General features: G+C 38.9%; 2 protein-coding genes across 2 annotated transcripts in view; one reads left to right on the top strand and one right to left on the bottom strand.

Annotated features, from left to right (window-relative positions):
* Positions 1-377: 377 nt before the first annotated feature.
* ccnd3 (cyclin D3) lies at positions 378-5,246 on the top strand. Its single transcript, XM_039682234.2, has 5 exons — positions 378-943; positions 1,386-1,601; positions 2,617-2,776; positions 4,135-4,277; positions 4,958-5,246. The coding sequence occupies exons 1-5, from the start codon at positions 728-730 to the stop codon at positions 5,057-5,059; spliced, it is 837 nt and encodes a 278-aa protein (XP_039538168.2). The 5' UTR covers positions 378-727; the 3' UTR covers positions 5,060-5,246.
* A 936-nt stretch (positions 5,247-6,182) lies between these two features.
* nuak2 (NUAK family, SNF1-like kinase, 2) overlaps positions 6,183-20,167 on the bottom strand; it is a 30,226-nt gene continuing 16,241 nt past the window's right edge. The window contains exons 4-6 of the mRNA XM_039682316.2: positions 12,676-12,741; positions 10,972-11,224; positions 6,183-8,287 (exon numbers count right to left, since the gene is read on the bottom strand). Of these exons, the coding sequence (XP_039538250.2) occupies positions 7,308-8,287; positions 10,972-11,224; positions 12,676-12,741 (1,299 nt within the window). The 3' untranslated portion in view covers positions 6,183-7,307. The remainder of the gene's footprint in view (positions 8,288-10,971; positions 11,225-12,675; positions 12,742-20,167) is intronic.

Raw genomic sequence — 20,167 nt, 5'->3', positions numbered from 1 at the left:
TTAATTGTTTATTTTTTATGTGGTTTGTAACGTGGTTGTTGTGTCGGTGTCAAAGATGAATTTCTGTCCAGTACATTTGAACAGACAATAAAGTTAATCAAATCAAATTCGCATTATATATATATATATATATATATATATATATATGTCAGTCAGATATGATGGACTTGATTTATGGTAATTGAGAATGAACGTGCACGCGCATCCCATTTACTACAGGTTGGAATTCATTAACACGCGCGCGCGCACACACACACACACACAGTGATTTCAATGCCGCGTGTCCGCGGTTCGTCGGTGAGGTTTAGTTTTCTGTATAAAAAACTTTATGTCCATAATAATTTATGTAAGCTCGCTACGACGCCAGTAAAACATACAAAAAGCCGCCAGCAGCCATGATGACAACGACGACGAATTTCTTCTGTAGTTTTTATTGGCAGTTGGCCGTCAAGCTGAGTAATGCGCGATGCGTTACTGTCCGCATCCACGGTAATAATAGAGATTTTGTTTACATTTTTTGCCGCTCCAGTCAGAAAGACTGAGAGAAAATTAAAACAAGTTAAATTTATTTTTTAAAAACCTAAAATATTCGGGACTTTTAACAAAACTTTCGAGGCTTAAAGCCCAATTAGCCACCCCCTCGCTCCGCCCCTATAGTTTGTAGGCCCCTTTAGAGTTCTATTTGACGTAAAACCCGCCTGACTGATTCTTTAACCGGCGATCTGTGATGGAGTTATTCTGTCACGAACACTTCAAACTGGACTCGAGTTCTCAGATAAAGTCCAGACCGGTTCGGGCGTTCAGAGACGCGGTTCTGATCCAAGATAAGCGGGTCTGTCAGAACCTGTTGAGCTCGGAGAGACCGAACATCGTTAAACCCGGCACCGAACCGACCGACGTGCAGCCCTACATGCGGAGAATCCTGACCGGGTGGATGCTTCAGGTGAGGACACTTCAGAACCGAACACTTCACTCGAATCATAATCATCTTATGATGTCTGATTATCATATTCTGATTCGAATCACTGGTCAGATAATCGTGTACTGATTCACTGATTCGAATCACTGGTCAGATGATGTCTTGTGAATCATATTCTGATTCATCGATTCGAGTCATATTGGTCAGATACTGTCTAATACACCGTCTTATTTGAATCACTGGTCAGATCATGTCTATTCTGAATCAATGATTTGAATCACCGTTCAGATGATGTCGTATGAATCAATTCTGATTCACTGATTTGAATCACTGTTCAGATGATGTCTAATATTGTGATTCACTGATTCGAATCACTGGTCAGATGATGGCGTATGAATCGTATTCTGATTCACTGATTTGAATCATGAATCATCAGAGGACTCATGAGTGTGTTGTTCTTGAGCAGGTGTGTGAGGATCAGAAGTGTGAGGAGGAGGTGTTTCCCCTGGCCGTTCACTACCTGGACAGGTACATGTCCCAGAATGCCCTGCGTAAATGCCACCTGCAGCTTCTGGGAACCGTCTGCATGTTCCTGGCCTCCAAACTCCGGGAATCGGTCCCTCTGAGCGCCGACAAGCTGTGCGTGTACACGGACCACGCCGTCACCGTCCCCGAGATCCTGGTAAGGTCATGTGACACACAGGGCTGCTTGCAATCCATACAGAGATTACATTAATGATATATAACAATATGTTCAATGCCACTTTAGAAGCAAATACGTCACTTTTAGGCCCGTGAACACTGCTCAACTTCCCCGTGTTTATCTTAAACAATTGCAGAACTCAAGATTAAACTCTTTGACTTCTGTTGCGCAAGGTATTAAAATAATACAAAAATTTACATAAATTAGAAATGTTACCTTGGCAACTAGCTGAAATAAAATCAGTTTTAGTTGTAGTACTACAATTACTCAAATTATTCTGGAATACTTGAAAGCTTTAGTGGTTATCTTTATTGAGTTATTTTAGTTCTCTGACGAAAAGGAGAGCGAACACACAAAAATAAAACATGTGACGCACATTTGACATATTCACTAATATTTTAATTTTAGTTCAAGTTTTAGTAATTTTGTTTCTTGTTTTGTCGTTTTTCTTAGTTTTTATTTAGTTCTAGTTATTTTAGTACAAAAACAAGAAATGTTGTCATAGCAATTAACCGAAATAAATGAAGTGTTACGTTACGTTTTTATATTTTATTTTATATCAAGAAAATATTTTTATATTTTTATTTGTAATAGATATGCTAATGAGCTAAATTACATGGCTGTTTTTTATTTAAGAGCAGGATAGAAGAGGAAACGGTTTTCCATCGTGTTTTTCCGCGTACAGACGCGAACGAAAACCCTCAAAGCGCCGTCTTCCTCCAGGCCAGTAGGTGGCGATCACACCCTGTAAAGAAACACTTTTTTATTACAATTCTACAATAGAAAACAAATAGCACCAACGTGTAAAACAAGAAGTGGAACAGCCGCCAGAGGAGAGGACAAGAAAAGAAAGAAAAAACCCAACAAGAATGACAATAATAATAATAATAGAAGAAAAGATAAGCGTATGAGTAAAGGAGATCTGAGTGTGTGTAGCGTTAGAGCAGAAGATGCGAGTGTGTGTGAGATGTGTAATGTGTGTGTGTGTGTGCAGCAGTGGGAGGTGCTGCTGGTGTCGCGGCTCCGCTGGGATCTGGCCTCAGTGCTGCCCTCTGACTTCCTGGAGCCGTTACTGCAGGTGCTGCCGCTCGAAGTGCAGAACCACCCGGCCCTGAGGAGACACACACACTCCTACATCGCCCTGAGCGCCACAGGTACACACACACACACACACACACACGCGCGTCAGCAGATTCTCTGTCGCTGATCTGCTCTTTGTTGCTAGTATAAGCGCTGCGTCACACGTGTATTATCCACACTGCACTCGAGGGTCATCACTGACGTGAGGTCAGAGGTCAGCGCTTCCGTCACAGCACACATGCGGAGGCTCACTGATAAACTGCAGTCGTTCATATGTTCATTTTTCACACAATAGTGATTAAACACTTGATAAAACTGAATGAATCACAACTGTTACTTGATATCAATTTAGTGAATTGATGTTGAGTTAAAAAAATATTTTATGTTTATTATAAATTATAACTTATTATTTTTATAAATGTGTTATTTACTCATTTTAAATCGTTAAGTTTATTTGGGAATGACTGATAAATTTCTTTAATGTTCAGCAGGAACTTCACATAACGTATCCGGAAAGGGTTCGGAATGGAAATAATATTATCATTATTAGTTATTAATGTGGATATTAATTTCAGAGCTGAGTCAGGATTGGTGGATGTTGATTTTAAGGGGCGGGGCTTGTGTTGTGTGTGTCAGAGCTGAGTCAGGATTGGTGGATGTTGATTTTAAGGGGCGGGGCTTGTGTTGTGTGTGTCGGAGCTGAAGCAGGATTGGTGGATGTTGATTTTAAGGGGCGGGGCTTGTGTTGTGTGTGTCAGAGCTGAAGCAGGATTGGTGGATGTTGATTTTAAGGGGCGGGGCTTGTGTTGTGTGTGTCAGAGCTGAGTCAGGATTGGTGGATGTTGATTTTAAGGGGCGGGGCTTGTGTTGTGTGTGTCAGAGCTGAGTCAGGATTGGTGGATGTTGATTTTTAAGGGGCGGGGCTTGTGTTGTGTGTGTCAGAGCTGAGTCAGGATTGGTGGATGTTGATTTTTTAAGGGGCGGGGCTTGTGTTGTGTGTCAGAGCTGAGTCAGGATTGGTGGATGTTGATTTTAAGGGGCGGGGCTTGTGTTGTGTGTGTCAGAGCTGAAGCAGGATTGGTGGATGTTGATTTTAAGGGGCGGGGCTTGTGTTGTGTGTGTCGGAGCTGAAGCAGGATTGGTGGATGTTGATTTTAAGGGGCGGGGCTTGTGTTGTGTGTGTCAGAGCTGAGTCAGGATTGGTGGATGTTGATTTTTAAGGGGCGGGGCTTGTGTTGTGTGTGTCAGAGCTGAGTCAGGATTGGTGGATGTTGATTTTTAAGGGGCGGGGCTTGTGTTGTGTGTGTCGGAGCTGAGTCAGGATTGGTGGATGTTGATTTTAAGGGGCGGGGCTTGTGTTGTGTGTGTCAGAGCTGAGTCAGGATTGGTGTATGTTGATTTTAAGGGGCGGGGCTTGTGTTGTGTGTTTCAGAGCTGAAGTTCTCGGTCTTCGCTCCATCACTGGTGGCCTGTTCGTGTCTGACAGCGGCTGTTGTTCGACTGAATCTCCTGAAAGACTCGCTCAGCGCCGACGACCTCCTGCAACTCCTCAGGAACGTCCTGGACCTCGACATGGTGAGGACACACACACACACACACACAGGAGAACATGATCATGCTTCCCTAAACCACAATAGGACAGTTTTTTTTACATAAAAAAATCGAAATTATGAAAAACAGTTAAATATGACAAAAGTAATGACATAATTTAGACATTTTATGTCTACTTTTTGTCTAATTAACTTTTTGTCATAATTTGGACTTTTTCTTATAATTACAATTTGTCAATTTTGAAATCACCTTATAAACCTTATAGGTATGACATAAAAAGTCAAAGTTATGATATAAATGTCATAATTTAAACTTTTTTTAATAATTATAAATTTTTATGTAACAATCATGACTTTGATGTATTCAGATTTTTTAAATAATTATGACAGTACTAATTATTACATAAAGTCAAAATATGACTTAAAAATTCAAGAGTATGACATTAATAAGAGGTTGTAATTATGAGGAAAAATTCAAAATGATGATACAAGTCTTCATTATAAATTTTTGTCCTAATGAGGTTTGTCCTCATTTTTTGATCAAATTCTAAATAGACAAAAATGCAAATATGGCATAAAAAGTCGAAATTATGACATTATGAGATTAAAAGTAAAAATTATAACGTAAATATTGAAATCATGAGGAAAAAGTAATGTATAAGGTATAATGATGATAAAAGTTGAAGTAGTGCGTGTGTGGTTCAGGCTTCTCTGCGTCAGTGCTTCTCGTCTCTGGAGGAAACCATTGGGCGGACGCTGCCGTCTACACCTGCGGACCGGGACGTCCCACCCGCGGACCAGCGCTAGCCTTCCCAGGGTTCCCAGTTCCACTGCACTGCTTGACCACGGCCACGTTCGTATTTTATCTAGCGGATGCTCTTTTGTCAAACACACACGCTGCTGATTTTAGTCAATGATTAATTCTACACTTGACATGTAACTTTTCTCCATTTTAAACTTGAAATTTGTGAAAATAAAATATGAGGCTGGTGAATGCTGGTTTGCTTCTAACACTAACCCGGTCTATCTCACACACACATCACATTTCACCCGGATATCAGAAGGAGGGTTTTTTTTGCATTGAGAAAATTAAGCGTATTTTACATTATGACAATTAAGCATATTTTTGTGCAATTTCACAGTTTTTAATAAAAATCACCATGAATTTAATTCAGAAAAACAAATGCTAGCATGATAAATATCTACTTTAAAATAATCATAATAACAATCAATATTTTGCATACTAATTAGCAGGGGGGTAAATAATAATGAAATCTTAATTGTAAAATGAAAATCTTTGGGTTTTACATTAAACTAAACCAAAATATGAAATGTTACTAGCTAAACTGGCAACTAGCTAATATATGTGTTGTATTTTATATTTTATTTCATTTCAATTAACAAAAATGCTCTAGTTGTAGTTAACTGAAATAACATTAGTGTCGGGTCAAACTGTCACTTTCTTTATTATTTCACTTTTTAAAAACGGCAACATCTCACACACACTAGCGTTAGTCGATCATTTTATCCCTTAAAACTCAACTTTGATCACCAAAATTACATATTTAAATGTCATGCCTTAAAATATTGTGAATGTAACTCGACACCCTCGCCTCATTTAGTATGCGCGGTTCTATGAATATGCAGATGAGCCCCGCCTCCACTCACTCAGAGATTGATCTGATTGGTTACAAGGTGGTTTGTGACGTCAGAAACACCAAAGCGTGTTTTTGAGACTGTCTTTGATTCACTGCAGTTTTAAGGAGGAAATACTCAGCAATGCTGTCCACTTATCAACGCACACACGGTGTGTGTTAAAGCGGTTTAAAAACACCACATTAACAACATTAAAAGCTGGATTTACACCACAGGGGGACTTTAAAATGTGAACTGGAATACAGTCTACAATAAAATAATTTACAAGAACGCATTTTCAACTTAATTTGTGCTGTTTTATTGGTCCACTGATTCAAGCAGACGTCAGGGCTTATAGAGCAGGCACTTTGGCAAATAAACATACAGAAACTCAAACAAATATGGCACCAAACAGAAGAAAACCCTTAATAACCATTAAAACCCCTGACAAGACCTCTAATGGACTCTTACCAATACTGTATGAAGAGTTTAGACACTCAAGACAAGCAGATTTACTGATAAACACCCTGTTATGACACTGAAATATCACTCTTTCCCACTCGTAACTTGCCTTTACCACTGGAAGTAAACGTCCAGATGCCCAAAACCATTTTAACACATTTCTCAAAAGGATTCGGAGACAAAAAAATCCACTTTTAGTGTAATCCTGTTGTGTGGGGAGGTCACGGCGCACTTCACCATCCTAATAAACTCCTAACATGTCTAGACTACATAAAGTCATAAAAAGACAGTAGTTTACTGTATCCGTCGCACACGTGTCAATAATGGCATGTTGTAAAACTCAAAAATCGGCGGGAACGATCTTAAGGACTTTAGTCGATCTTCGCCAATTGAGTTTTTGCTCGTGTACTTGTACATTTTTGTCATCTACCAGCAATATTCACCTTTAAAACAAACATGATCTAAGTTCACAGTGCGTCTTTGGTACTTTTTGACCCTAAACAGTCAGAAATTCGGCGGGAACAATCTTAAGGAAAGGAATTTCCTTAAAGATCTTAAGGAATTTTCCTGCACGTGTTCTTGTACATTATTGTCATCTACCACCAATATTCACCTTTAAAACAAATTCACGATGGATCTTTGGCACTTTTTGTCTAGCCGACACCCTAAACAGTCATGTGACCGTCAAACATCTCAAAGGATAACAAGTTAGTTGTTGATCATTTGACAAAATAAAAGGCACTTTTCTCAAATCAAGTCTACATTATAAAAGCGGTTTTGGTTGCAAACGCACCAAAAATCTCCCGTTCCCTCGGAATGAAATGTTTCCCCTCACGCAGGACTTCCTGTCCTCTTGAAGACCCACTTCCTGTCTGGCCTGAAGCCGTTCAAGGAACGCTTTCCTTGTTTTGTTTCCCTTTCTAGGCACAGCCGAGTTGCAGATTCGTCGTTGTCCGTCTTAGCTGGCAGTCGCTCCCAAGGCTTGCTTGTAAGTCCGAGTGACGTTTTCGCAGTCGGAGATTGAAAACACGCTATCGGACACTCCCGCACGATAGCAAGCTACGTCCATTTCCCAGTGTCCCTTGAGCAGAGTCCCTGGCCCGTCCTCTCTTAAGTCGAGGAGATTATCAGCGGATACGCATCCTCGCATTCTTCGCCTCTCCATCGGAGCGTTGGGAATCTCCCGATCGGGAAGGTCCAGTCTGTCGAAAGACTCGGAGGAGAGAATGCTGTCCTCGCTGATTGCTCCGCTCGGCCGGGACTTGTTGACCACCGAGGGCACGGACGGCGAGAGCTTATCCAGAGATCCGAATCCCTGGAGTCCTCCGGAAAACTTGCCGTGGCGTTTGAGGATTCCCTTGCGGTTCTGCGCAGGCGACGCGTTCCCGAGAGTCTGCCCGGAGTCGTAACTTCCCTCCGGGGATGAGGAGTAGTATCCCGACTCGCCTTCGGAAGGCTTCTTCAGGATGCCTTTAGGCGGAGGAGGCGGAGCCAAAGAGATGTTGGTTTTCTCCTCCAAGGGCGTAGCCTGGGAGTCCCCGGGAGCCAGTTTCTGTTTTAGACTTCCACGCTTCTTCAGGATGCCTTTAAACGGGCGAGGTGATTCCTGCATTGTTTGCGAAACGTTGTTTTCTTTGCGCGACCTGCGTATTGAGCGCTGTCGCTGAACTGGTTCTCCTCCGCCCGTACGCAATAGGCAACGCATCTTAGAACCGTTTTCCAGGAGAGGGCGCGAGGTGCGGCGTAGCCAGTCGGCGATGCGAGTCGGGCCGCCGGTTTGAGACGCTACATGTGTCGGACACACCGCTGCGGTGTCGTTCTGAGCCTGCAGGGGGAGCTGATAGCCCCAGTTGAGCCACCAGTGACCCGCGATCTCATCCAGCGTAGCTCTACGGTCTGGGTTCACCATCAACATCCAGCGGATCAAACCACACGCGTCTGCGGGGCGACAAAGAGCATTAGCATTGGATTTAGCAACAGGGATGTCCAATCCTAATCAACCCATATGCGCTGTTCGTTAAACAAATGAAATTTTACTCAGTTTTTTAAATGTTTATACTCCTCATTTCTGGGATGATTTATTATATATTTTTAATTTTTTAAAATTTTTAAAATACGGTTTTATAAAAAAAAGCAGCTTTTTATGTAAAATTCACTTTATAAAAGACCCACATTTCTAACTTCTTTCATTCATGGGGATAACATGGATAGTATGACATGGTTTAACCAGTAGATGGCTGCAGGGCTCCACTATTGGACTAACTGAAAGATATATTTCCACAAGTGCTTCCAGTTGTATTCATATCTACATATTATGAAATCACAATAAAAGCATGTTTAGCATGTTTTGGACCTGCTGTCTTTCATTTAGTCAAGTGGAAAATAATGGATCTCGGCAGCCATCTACTGGTAAAACTTTTAAAACTGTATTTTTTTCTAAAAGACGGGCAAAAACCTTACACTAAACCATGCCAATTAAAAAAAATATAATAAACCCTCCAAAAAAAAATTAATAAACCAAGGAAAAAAAAAATTTTTTTTAAAATGTTGCCAATTTTACCAATACTAATATCTACTAATGTCTAATAAAATAACTAAAGGTGTGTTTGAGCCTAACTCTGCAGAAAGGTGGCGCTCCAGAAGCAGGATTGGAGTCATTGGACACCCCTATTCAGTGAGAGTTGGCGATGTGGGCGTGTCCAGCAATGTGCCGCGGTTTCAAAGGTCTAAGCAAATGATCAACAATATCGAATGCTCAATGCTAATGGGATACTGAAATCCATTGTTCCTGAGGACACGCCAAACGTACACATTGGCAACTCTTCCGTATTCAACTCAACGCTTGTTAGCAGAGACTCTAAAAATAGCCTGTGTACTGTTGGGGTGTGGCTCCAGGAACCGGTCCGGCAAGACCAGCTCGTGTTACTCTGGGCTCGCCATATGCAGAGATTAAAGCAGAAAGAAACTTATTTTCAATAAGTGAAAGCATGGTGACTATACGACCTCCGGCAATAAAGCTGCTGTCGTTGTGTACTTGACTCTCAGATCAACTCAATTTTACGAGGCTGCCAAGGTCAAGGCCGTTATCTGCTAGCTCTCGCTATACAGCATCCACAGGGTTTACTAAGCTTGGACCTTCGACAAACACAGTAAACCAGTTCCGTGTCTACGTTTAACCCTTATTCCTTTATTTCAATTAAATTAACTGTCACCGTCCCACAGGTGGGACATTTGCCACTATATTTTTAAAACAATAATATGTTAGTAAATACCTTAAATAATATTGACAAACTATATATCATTTGAAAGCTTACAATCTCTAGTTTCCATATTGGGTGACTGATTTTCAAAATATATTACAGAGAAGCCATAATTTATCAATATGCAACAAGAATATTTTCATACTCATAAGGCGTGTTCAGACCTTTATTTTATAATAGCAGTAAACATGAAAAATCATGAAAAAATGGTAGAAACCTCAGTTTGTTTTCATGCCAAAAGTTCAAAAGATAGAATCCATTCAATTATTTTGGAAAAAAAAAAGGTCTGAAAAGTTTGAAATATCAAGAAAAAAATAATAAATTCACCATTTGTGACGTGTCAGCTAGCTATGACTTATGTGCGTGTTCTTTGTATGTTTCTTAGAGGTTCAATTCATATCAAAATCTGCCAAACTTCCCATACTACTTCTGAATAGGATCTCTACTTCAGAAATTGTATGAAAATTGTGAAAATAATGGTTCATATCACTCAAAACACGAATGGAAATGCAGACGCCCTTATATGGGCAGTAATGGAGTCTGATTGTGCCCTAGTGGAAAAGTTTGGTACTGCGCTCAAACTAAATCTCATTTTTTGAGATATCAACCTAAAATTTGAAACACAACTTGTTCAGATTTTTGGCTTTGATCTTTCTGCCGTTTTAGAGTAGCCCAGGTTTTGAAAATATATATTTTATGTAAAATATGAATAATTAATATTTTTACATTGTACATTTCCATAAACTCAAACTTCTATAACTTTTTTTCTGTTTCACTTTCTTAATTTATTTCCCTTCTACAAAAATCTGCCAAATGTCTTCTTTAAAACAAGACCAATCATATGTCTATATTCCAAAGCATTCTTGAATTACAACCATTTAAGTTCGAAATGTGCATTTTCATGTCTATTCAAAAAAGGGGGGGGGTGACAGTTAACAGGTTAAATTAATGTACTATATATTCGTTCGATAAGGTTTTTTTTATTTAATATTTTGTATGATTAGGTAAACTGGTATTAAACTGGTAAATCTGGAACGCTTTAGCGCGACAGACCGAAGTTTTTCGATTTATATGTGAAATTTTCAAAAACGTGTTTTACTCTAAAACTGTGAGAAAATCTCAGCCATAACTCTACACGAGTGTGTGTCGCGTGTGTGAGCTGATCTCTCAGTAAACAAGTGTGTGTTCGGCTGCAGTTCCACACGCTTCCACTAGAGGAAACTCTCGTTTCCAGTGGGCGAGGAGCACCAGTGTGACTGTTGTTATCAGCACTGTGTGTGTGTGTGTGTGCCAAAACCTTCACCAAATTCCACACCATTCCAATAAAAACACAGAAAGTGAAATGTTCGTGTCGTGACTCACCGGACGGTCTGGCGGGTCTGCGGTAGTTCCCGCTGCTGATCTGCTGCACCAGCTGCTTGTGGTCGTGTCCGTCGAACGGCATGGCTCCGTGGACGAGCGTGTAGAGCAGCACGCCGAGGGACCAGCTGTCCACCTCTGGGCCCCTGTAGGGCCGGCCGTTCACGATCTCGGGCGAGGCGTAGAGGGCGCTGCCGCAGTACGTCTGCAGGAACCGGTCGCCCCGGTACAGGTTCGACAGCCCGAAGTCCGCGATCTGGGGAACAGACAGTCGGTCAGCGTCAGTGCCGTCTCGCCAACTCGTGTTATCAGCGAATTTAACGATACGACATGCTCTCGTTCCGTTTCCTCTTCACTCGCGTCTCCGTTTCGAAGGGGATTATAAACGTTCGCCTGTTATACCCGCAGTCTTTACTTTAAACGGTTTTCCCTGCTCGTCCAGCAGTGTGTGCTCGTTACTAGACTCGCGGAGTTTATTTGTAAACCGCTTCACACGCGCGGGTGACTTTAGTCGCTAACTCAAACAGGACACATGACGATATTAGCAAAGACACGGTCTCGTTTTTTATTATATTATTTAAGTTAGCGTTACTGATATTCAGTGTTGGAGAGTAGTTAACTACAAGTAGCGACGCTACTAACTTAACTACATTTTTCAGTAGCTTGGCTGTAGCTCAGCTGCTTTTTAAACAGTGTAGCTAACTACTTTTTGCAGCAAGTAGCGGTGTAGCGCGAGCAAAAGCTACATTGCGTTTGTCGAGCCTGCGCGAATCGACGCGATGCTAGGATATTCTTCATCTTGTTAGATTAACTCATTTTTTGCTATTACCGCCACCTGCTGTTTAATCACGCGTCTTGCGGCTAACGGTTCACTGACGTAAAGAAGTGGGTTGACAGTGACACACCCATATTATGATTATGATGGAGCCAGAGGTGACGGCAGATTTAGATGATGGAGAATCAACTAAAGTTAATTACCCATGGCCTTATTTGTCCAAGTTCAATCGGTATTTTTGAGAAAATGTTCTAAATGCAATTTACATTGGATGTATATTTTGTTCTTGCAATGTTGTCGGCTATTTGTTGCAATATTTGAGTGTTGTGTGTAATAAAACAATACTCTATGAAATCATAATTGTATTGCATTGTTTTAAACACTAAATATTTTAATTAAAACATTCATCATTCAGTTATTTATAATATATAATTTATAGCATGTTATAATAATAAAATGTAATATAATATGTTGTTCAAAAAGCAAAAGTAGTTTCAACGTAGCTAGCTACTTTTTGATAGTAGCTTGTAGTGTAGCTAGCTACTTTTCCAAAAGGGTAACTTGACTGTAGTTTAACTACTTTAACTTGTGAGTAGCTTGTCAAACTACAGTTTCAGAGTAGCTTCCCCAACACTGCTGATATTTATTTCAACGCTTGATTAGTGTCGTTTCTTTGACGTGTTTGATGTTTGAGCCTCGTTTATTATGTATTATGTCGTGACTAGCGCTAGTTTCCATCAGTGCGGTTTTACAGCTCGTCTCATAAAGCAGAAAGTAGATTAACGCCGCTATCTCACACTGTGTGTTTATGGCCTTGTTCAATAAAACAACAAGCGAGCAGCGACAGAATGATTTTGTGTGTCTAAGATTACGGCTGCGCACACACACACACACACACACGAGCTAACCCTAACCCTCGCTCCTGAACTTACTTTTATATTGCCGTCGTCGTCCAGCAAGATGTTCTCCAGCTTCAGGTCACGATGAACAATCCCGTTCTGTAGAGACACACACAACAGCGTTTACAACAGAAACGTACATTTGTGAAAATGGCGATGGAATTATAGGAACTAAAAAGTCACTTTTTTCCTTTTCGTCAACTTGGATAATTAATGTGGTCCAGATAACACAACATGTGGACTTCTGTGGACTAAAGCGATCTCCTTTATTATATTAACCCAGTTCAGACGAGGTCACCGTGGGTCGTTGCTTTATTAACCGCTCTACATGTTCCTGGTGTTGGAAGGGAGTTTCCCGAGGAACTGAAACGGTTTCACCCATAAACACTTTCATAAGAAAATCCCCAGATCTTCCAGCGCAGAAACACACGTCTGAGATCGCAAGATTACTGATGTCTTTAAAGAAGTCACAATTACAACTGTAATTATTATTTTATTATATTGTGAAATATGAATCATTATAAATGTCTTTACTGTCACTTTTGATCAGTTTAATTCATCCTCGATGAATAAAGTACTGCTTTATTTTTGTAAATAACTTTAACATTTAAATAACTGGACACTGATAATAATCCTCATATTCGAGTGATTTCTGAAGGGTCATGTGACTCTGAAGACTGGAGTAATGATGATAACACTTTACAATAGAAAGAAAACTCATAATATTTCACAATATTACTTTTGTGTGTATTTTATATCAAATAAACATTGCGTTGTTGAGCAGAAGAGACTTCTTTTAAAAACATTAATAATCTTACTGATCCAAAACTCTGTAAATTAGAGTGTGTGTGTGTGTGTGTGTGTGTGTGTAGACAGGAATGCGTGATTGTGTTTCTCTGCAGGAGGGCGAAACTCCTCGTCTAACATCAGAACAAAAGCTGGTCTCTAACGGGACGTTCTGTTTCGGGGACGTCTCGCAAACATCATCATCATCATCATGTTTACACGCTGAACAGTTTTACACTCAAACACACACTGCCTTTGAAAAGCTCATGTTTTTACTAGAATAATCATCAAGGCTGCGTTTATTTGACTAAAATACAAAAAAATAGTAATATTGTGAATTATTAGTAAAGGGAATATACAGTAAAGTGTGATTTATTCCTGTGTATTTATCATCATCACTCCAGTCTTCAGAGTCACATGACCCTCCAGAAATCCCTCTAATATGAGGATCTGATGATCAACACAGTTATGATTATTATCAGTGTTGATTTACATTTATATTTCAGGATTGTTGCTTGTGCGAGTGTGTGTCGGATATGTGAGTTAGCGTGTGTGTCGTGTTAGCGCTGTGCTAGTGTTCCTGCATTAGCGTGTGCAAGCGTGAACGTCTCTCTAGATCTGCTCATTCATGCGGACAGTGATGTGTGTTACGCAATACATCCAGTGTCTCTCTGCACCCCTCCTCAGCGCACAGCATTCTGGGTAGTTTTGCAGACTGGGAGAAATGTTCACATGACGTGGAACTAATATTTAGTCCCGCTGACCTTTGCTTTCACAGATATTTGTGAAGCCAGACAGTCAAACATGTTCCTTAAAGCGCCTGAGCAACAATAACACGCGTAACACACCTCCGAAATGAAAGAAGATTATTGCCATCACTGATCTCTGAGAAACTTAGAAATAAACGTTTTTATCGCATCTAAATAATTCATTAATAAATCGAAATATTTTTTACAATTACAATTTTTTACAACTTTACAATAGAAAATGACTGTATAGAAATCAGGGTTATTACAGTTAACTAAAACAAAGCCATAAGAATTCGGTTGTGTTGTGAGTATTTGCGGAGCGTGTGTGTGTGTGTGTGTGTGTGACTCACGCGATGGCAGTATTGTGTGTGTGAGTGTGTGTGTGTGTTACTCACGCGATGGCAGTATTGAGTGTGTGTGTGTGTGAGTGTGTGTGTGTGTGTGTTACTCACGCGATGGCAGTATTGAGTGTGTGTGTGTGTGTGTGTGTTACTCACGCGATGGCAGTATTGAGTGTGTGTGTGTGTGTGTGTGTGTGTGTGTGTGTGTGACTCACGCGATGGCAGTATTGTGTGTGTGTGTGTGTGTGTGTGTGAGTGTGTGTGTGTGTGTGTTACTCACGCGATGGCAGTATTGTGTGTGTGTGAGTGTGTGTGTGTGAGTGTGTGTGTGTGTGTGTTACTCACGCGATGGCAGTATTGTGTGTGTGTGAGTGTGTGTGTGTGTGAGTGTGTGTGTGTGTGTGTGACTCACGCGATGGCAGTATTGTGTGTGTGTGAGTGTGTGTGTGTGAGTGTGTGTGTGTGAGTGTGTGTTACTCACGCGATGGCAGTATTGAGTGTGTGTGTGTGTGTGTGTGTGACTCACGCGATGGCAGTATTGAGTGTGTGTGTGTGTGTGTGTGTGTGTGTGTGTGTGTGTGACTCACGCGATGGCAGTATTGTGTGTGTGTGAGTGTGTGTGTGTGAGTGTGTGTGTGTGTGTGTGTGTTACTCACGCGATGGCAGTATTGAGTGTGTGTGTGTGTGTGTGTGTGTGTGTGACTCACGCGATGGCAGTATTGTGTGTGTGAGTGTGTGTGTGTGTGTGTTACTCACGCGATGGCAGTATTGTGTGTGTGTGAGTGTGTGTGTGTGAGTGTGTGTGTGTGTGTGTGTGTGACTCACGCGATGGCAGTATTGTGTGTGTGTGAGTGTGTGTGTGTGAGTGTGTGTGTGTGTGTGTTACTCACGCGATGGCAGTATTGAGTGTGTGTGTGTGTGTGTGTGTGTGTGTGACTCACGCGATGGCAGTATTGTGTGTGTGAGTGTGTGTGTGTGTGTGTTACTCACGCGATGGCAGTATTGAGTGTGTGTGTGTGTGTGTGTGTTACTCACGCGATGGCAGTATTGAGTGTGTGTACTTGTCTACCTATCTAAGAGGGGACTTTGGTGTCGTTACACACTCACTAACAGGGGACCGCCGAGGGAAGTGGGGACATTTTTCAAGTCCCCTGTTAGCTATGCCTTAAAACATGTTAAAATCAACTAAAAAACGCTCTGGTGAATTTTTTTAACTTTTGACCAAGTGGGGACTAACACACGTGTGTGTGTTTAAGCCCATACTCAGCAGCGCTCCTGTAGGCTGGAGCAGGAACTGCAGTGGCCCATTAACACACGTCGTTCACACTTCTCTATTGTCTGAATGGCTGGCTGTCCCAAAGCCTCTGAGACTGTAGAGCTGCTTAGTTAAGGTACTTTCAGTAAATTTAATAACCCCACACTAGTAATCATTAGTTAAGCAATAGAAAATGCTTAACTAATGAAAATACAATTATTAAAACACATTATAGATATGCTTTTAAAACAATATTAAAGAATTTATAGCTTTATAGCTGTCTTTATAAATTGCTGATTATTGGTTTAAAAGCATATCTATAATGTGTTTTAATCATTTTAATTCCATGCTTTATTAATGAACAATTTATGATTTCTAAATGAAGTATAGCATTATAAACCATAATAATAAACCAATATAAAGTTATTTAGGAGTTGTCAGTGGTTTATAAGATCACTTAGAAAGTGAGTAAATGATTAATAAACTATTTCAATGTGCATTCATGCATCTTATTATTCAGACATATAGTAATAGTTACTTAGTGTGTTAATACATTTTTAACATGTATTTCTACTGTAATCCAAGGTTAATTCAGGTAGTTATCAACCATTTAGTAGTGGTCAGTTTACTATTTTGTGAGCTCATCTAAAGTGAGGACCTGTTATGCCTTGTAACGCATTTATAAAAGAGATTTCAAAGGCTCAGTTAAATATTTGTATGTTCTTTTATGTTCAAAGTGTTGTGTTTGTTTCCTTTTTCTGTTTAGAAGAGAACTGAGCCTTTAAATCTAATTTATGAATGCTTTACAAGATATAACTATTCCTCACTTTAGATGAGCTGCCAAAAAAAGTTAACTGACCACTACTAAATGCTTAACTTCTTGCATTTACTACATTTAAATACACTTAAGTGATCTCATGAATCACTGACAACTCCTAAATAACTGGTTTGTAAATAATGTTATTCTTCATTAGGAAATTATAAATTGATCATTAATAAAGTATGAAAATACAATGATTAAACACAATATTATGCTTCTAAATAAAGAATAAAGCATTTACACAAGAATAGAGCATTTATAGCTGTATTTATAAACTTCTTATTAATGTCTATTAATGCTTTATAAATTACAGATAAACTATTTACTAATGATTAACTAATGATTAATAGCATGCAGTTATTATGAAGTGCCCAGCGGCAACAGTTCGAAAGCAGAGGCGAGAAGACGCCTCTTATCATTCATAATATTATTTTTTTCTTATTTAACGCTCTCTCTTCATAGATACTGTCTATGCTTGGTTATAGCAGTCCCTAACAATTTACTTGCCATTGTTACTTTTCTTAATAATTTTGTCTGTACCTCAGTAGCAATTCCATACTAACAAATAATACAGAATATCATAACACTTTCGATGAAATTCCTATAAAACATCAGAAGCTTTATGTTGTGGACAATACAGGAAAGTTATTGCTTTAAAAAATTAATTCTCTGTTGTGGCTTTATACTTACAGTATATGATTGGTCCACATATCCCATTTAAGCTTATTGCCTACTGATAAGTTGTATTTGACAAATATACAAATAGTTGTATTTGACTATATTTTACATTTTACAAGCAGTTTTGACTGATATGTGTGCACTGTAAAACAATTATTGTTGGTTTAACTTAAAAAATGAAGTTACCTGGTTGCCTTGAAACTTTACGTTCATTGAAATTGAAAAATTGACTTAATACAATGAAGGAGATTGATTTTATAATCAGAAACTCAAAATATTATGTTATCTGAACCACATACATTATCTAAGTTGATTTGACAGAAGAAACAACGTTATGATAACAAATCATGATTTTTTTTTTTTTTTACAGTGTATATTACTTTAGTTTGAAAATTACTTCAATTATCTTTTTAACAGTTAACTGGTTTCAATCTTATTTATGGAACAGAAAGTTTTTGTTCAAGATAGGTCATTTCTTCTGTTCTGTCGCTCACCTCCACAGGGATCGATCTCGGCGCCCTCCCTTTACTCGTTCTACATGCTACCATTGGGTTCTATATTTTAATAAGACATGGTGTTTCCTTCCATTCTTATGCTGAAGACACCAAAATATATACACCTATTGAGAGAAATGATCGGTCTGCTTCCATTTCTCTTTTATTATGCTAAGATGAGGTTACATCTTTGCTTGCAAAAAAATTGTGTCTTTAAATGAACACAAAACTGCAACAAAAAAGCAACCTGTAATAGCAGCTGCAAATGGGGCCTTATTTATCACTCAGAAAGAATTAGCGTTAAACACATTTACACAAACTCTAGACACAGAAGGATCATATGTTCCCCACATCACACCAGGATATTTCACTCAAAATTGTGAAATATTTCACTCATTAAGTGTTTGATTTACTCATTCAACTGATGTTCAAAACAACTGTGTAGTTACAGTGCTGCAAAAAAATGCAGACATGTTTCTTTATAAAATAGCAGACACAATACCACTGATATTGAAAAAAAAGATCTAAATCAACTTCTAGGTTTGGGTGAAGTGAGAGGGTCACAAAGACAGAACTAAAAACCTAATTTGTCAAATAAACTCTAAAAATAAAAGATATTCAAGACTGTGGTATAAATAATTGGATGATCTGACCATAACTCATACTATCCTTGATTTTCTAACTTAGGACATTTCCTTTGTGTGTGATTACACCCACACTAATTAACATATCAATGCAGGATGGCTTGAAGGTGTCTAGGTGAAGTGGCCTGAGTGCTTACAAATACAGCTACCAATGTTCAAGTATCTGTGCAACTTCTCAAATAAACTACAATAAACTAGAGAAAACGTTGGGATTTACCCTTCCAAATTTATTTTGTAATGTTTTCTTTTGTAAAAATGTATTTAAAAAATAAATAAATACAAGAATTAGACTATCTACTGTTAACTGCAGTACAGTACAGTAATACCATTTTGAAATATAATCTGAATTAAAAACAAAACAAAAAAACCAATTATATTTAACTAAACACCTCCACAAGTGTTTGTGTTAGTCTCAGTTTAATCACCAATTTAATCTATACAAAAGGGGAAAATTAGGAATAATTTTGTGCAGTATTGTAAACATGGATAATGTAACAAACTGCAGTTAACAGTAGATAGTCTAATTCTTGTATTTATTTATTTTTTAAATACATTTTTACAAAAGAAAACATTACAAAATAAATTTGGAAGGGTAAATCCCAGCATTTTCTCTAGTTTATTGTAGTTTATTTGAGAAGTTGCACAGATACTTGAACATTGGTAGCTGTATTTGTAAGCGCTCAGGCCACTTCACCTAGACACATTCCAGCCATGCTGCATTGATATGTTAATTAGTGTGGGGGAGGGCGATGTAATCACACACAAAGGAAATGTCCTAAGTTAGAAAATCAAGGATAGTATGAGTTATGGTCAGATCATCCAATTATTTATACCACAGTCTTGAATATCTTTTATTTTTAGAGTTTATTTGACAAATTAGGTTTTTAGTTCTGTCTCTGTGACCCTCTCACTTCACCCAAACCTAGAAGTTGATTTAGATCTTTTTTTTTCAATATCAGTGGTATTGTGTCTGCTATTTTATAAAGAAACATGTCTGCATTTTTTTGCAGCACTGTAACTACACAGTTGTTTTGAACATCAGTTGAATGAGTAAATCAAACACTTAATGAGTGAAATATTTCACAATTTTAAGGTGAAATGTCCTGGTGTGATGTGGGGAACATATGATCCTTCTGTGTCTAGAGTTTGTGTAAATGTGTTTAACACTAATTCTTTCTGAGTGATAAATAAGGCCCCATTTGCAGCTGTTATTACAGGTTGCTTTTTTGTTGTTGTTTTTCTTTTTAGAGTTGTATTAATGCATTCAGTGACTACATCTTCCAAACTACATATTTCACTTCGACACAACACTGCTAAAACTCTGAACATAATACAACATTGAACAACTTCTCAAAACTCTTCACTCAGTGATCACACGATCAGTCTTGGCTAAACTAAGATCTTTCGATTTACATGAATTGATTTCTGGCAAACAAAACTTGATTTACTGTACAGGCACATGCTTACATATTATTTCCAAGACTGTTATTTAAGTTCAAAACTTATCAACACAAAAATGAATAAGATATTTCTACCGTATTTCACACTGAAACATATTCTGAATCTAAAAAAAAAAAAACTGAAAAATTAAGAAGTAACTAAACACATACACAAGTCTTAGTCTTTCATGTAAACATGAACCATGTAAAATGCTTGACATTCTGTCCCCCTCACTTTTGAAATGATTGCTACGCCCCTGATTCCACATCCCCCCACACTCATTTACATTTCAATGCAGGATGGCTTTTTGAAGGTGTT

This window comes from Pimephales promelas, chromosome 2, assembly GCF_988280905.1.
Source record: "Pimephales promelas chromosome 2, fPimPro1.hap1.1, whole genome shotgun sequence".
In the NCBI taxonomy this organism is placed as follows: domain Eukaryota; kingdom Metazoa; phylum Chordata; class Actinopteri; order Cypriniformes; family Leuciscidae; genus Pimephales; species Pimephales promelas.
This window is presented reverse-complemented; position numbering and strand designations above follow the sequence as displayed.

Bases quoted from the DNA above. Each gene is read 5' to 3' on its own strand.
- ccnd3 (XM_039682234.2), top strand. From the start codon at position 728: ATGGAGTTATTCTGTCACGAACACTTCAAACTGGACTCGAGTTCTCAG. The intron at 1,602-2,616 runs GTAAGGTCATGT...GTGTGTGTGCAG, and splicing joins TCACCGTCCCCGAGATCCTG to CAGTGGGAGGTGCTGCTGGT. The intron at 2,777-4,134 runs GTACACACACAC...TGTGTGTTTCAG, and splicing joins CATCGCCCTGAGCGCCACAG to AGCTGAAGTTCTCGGTCTTC.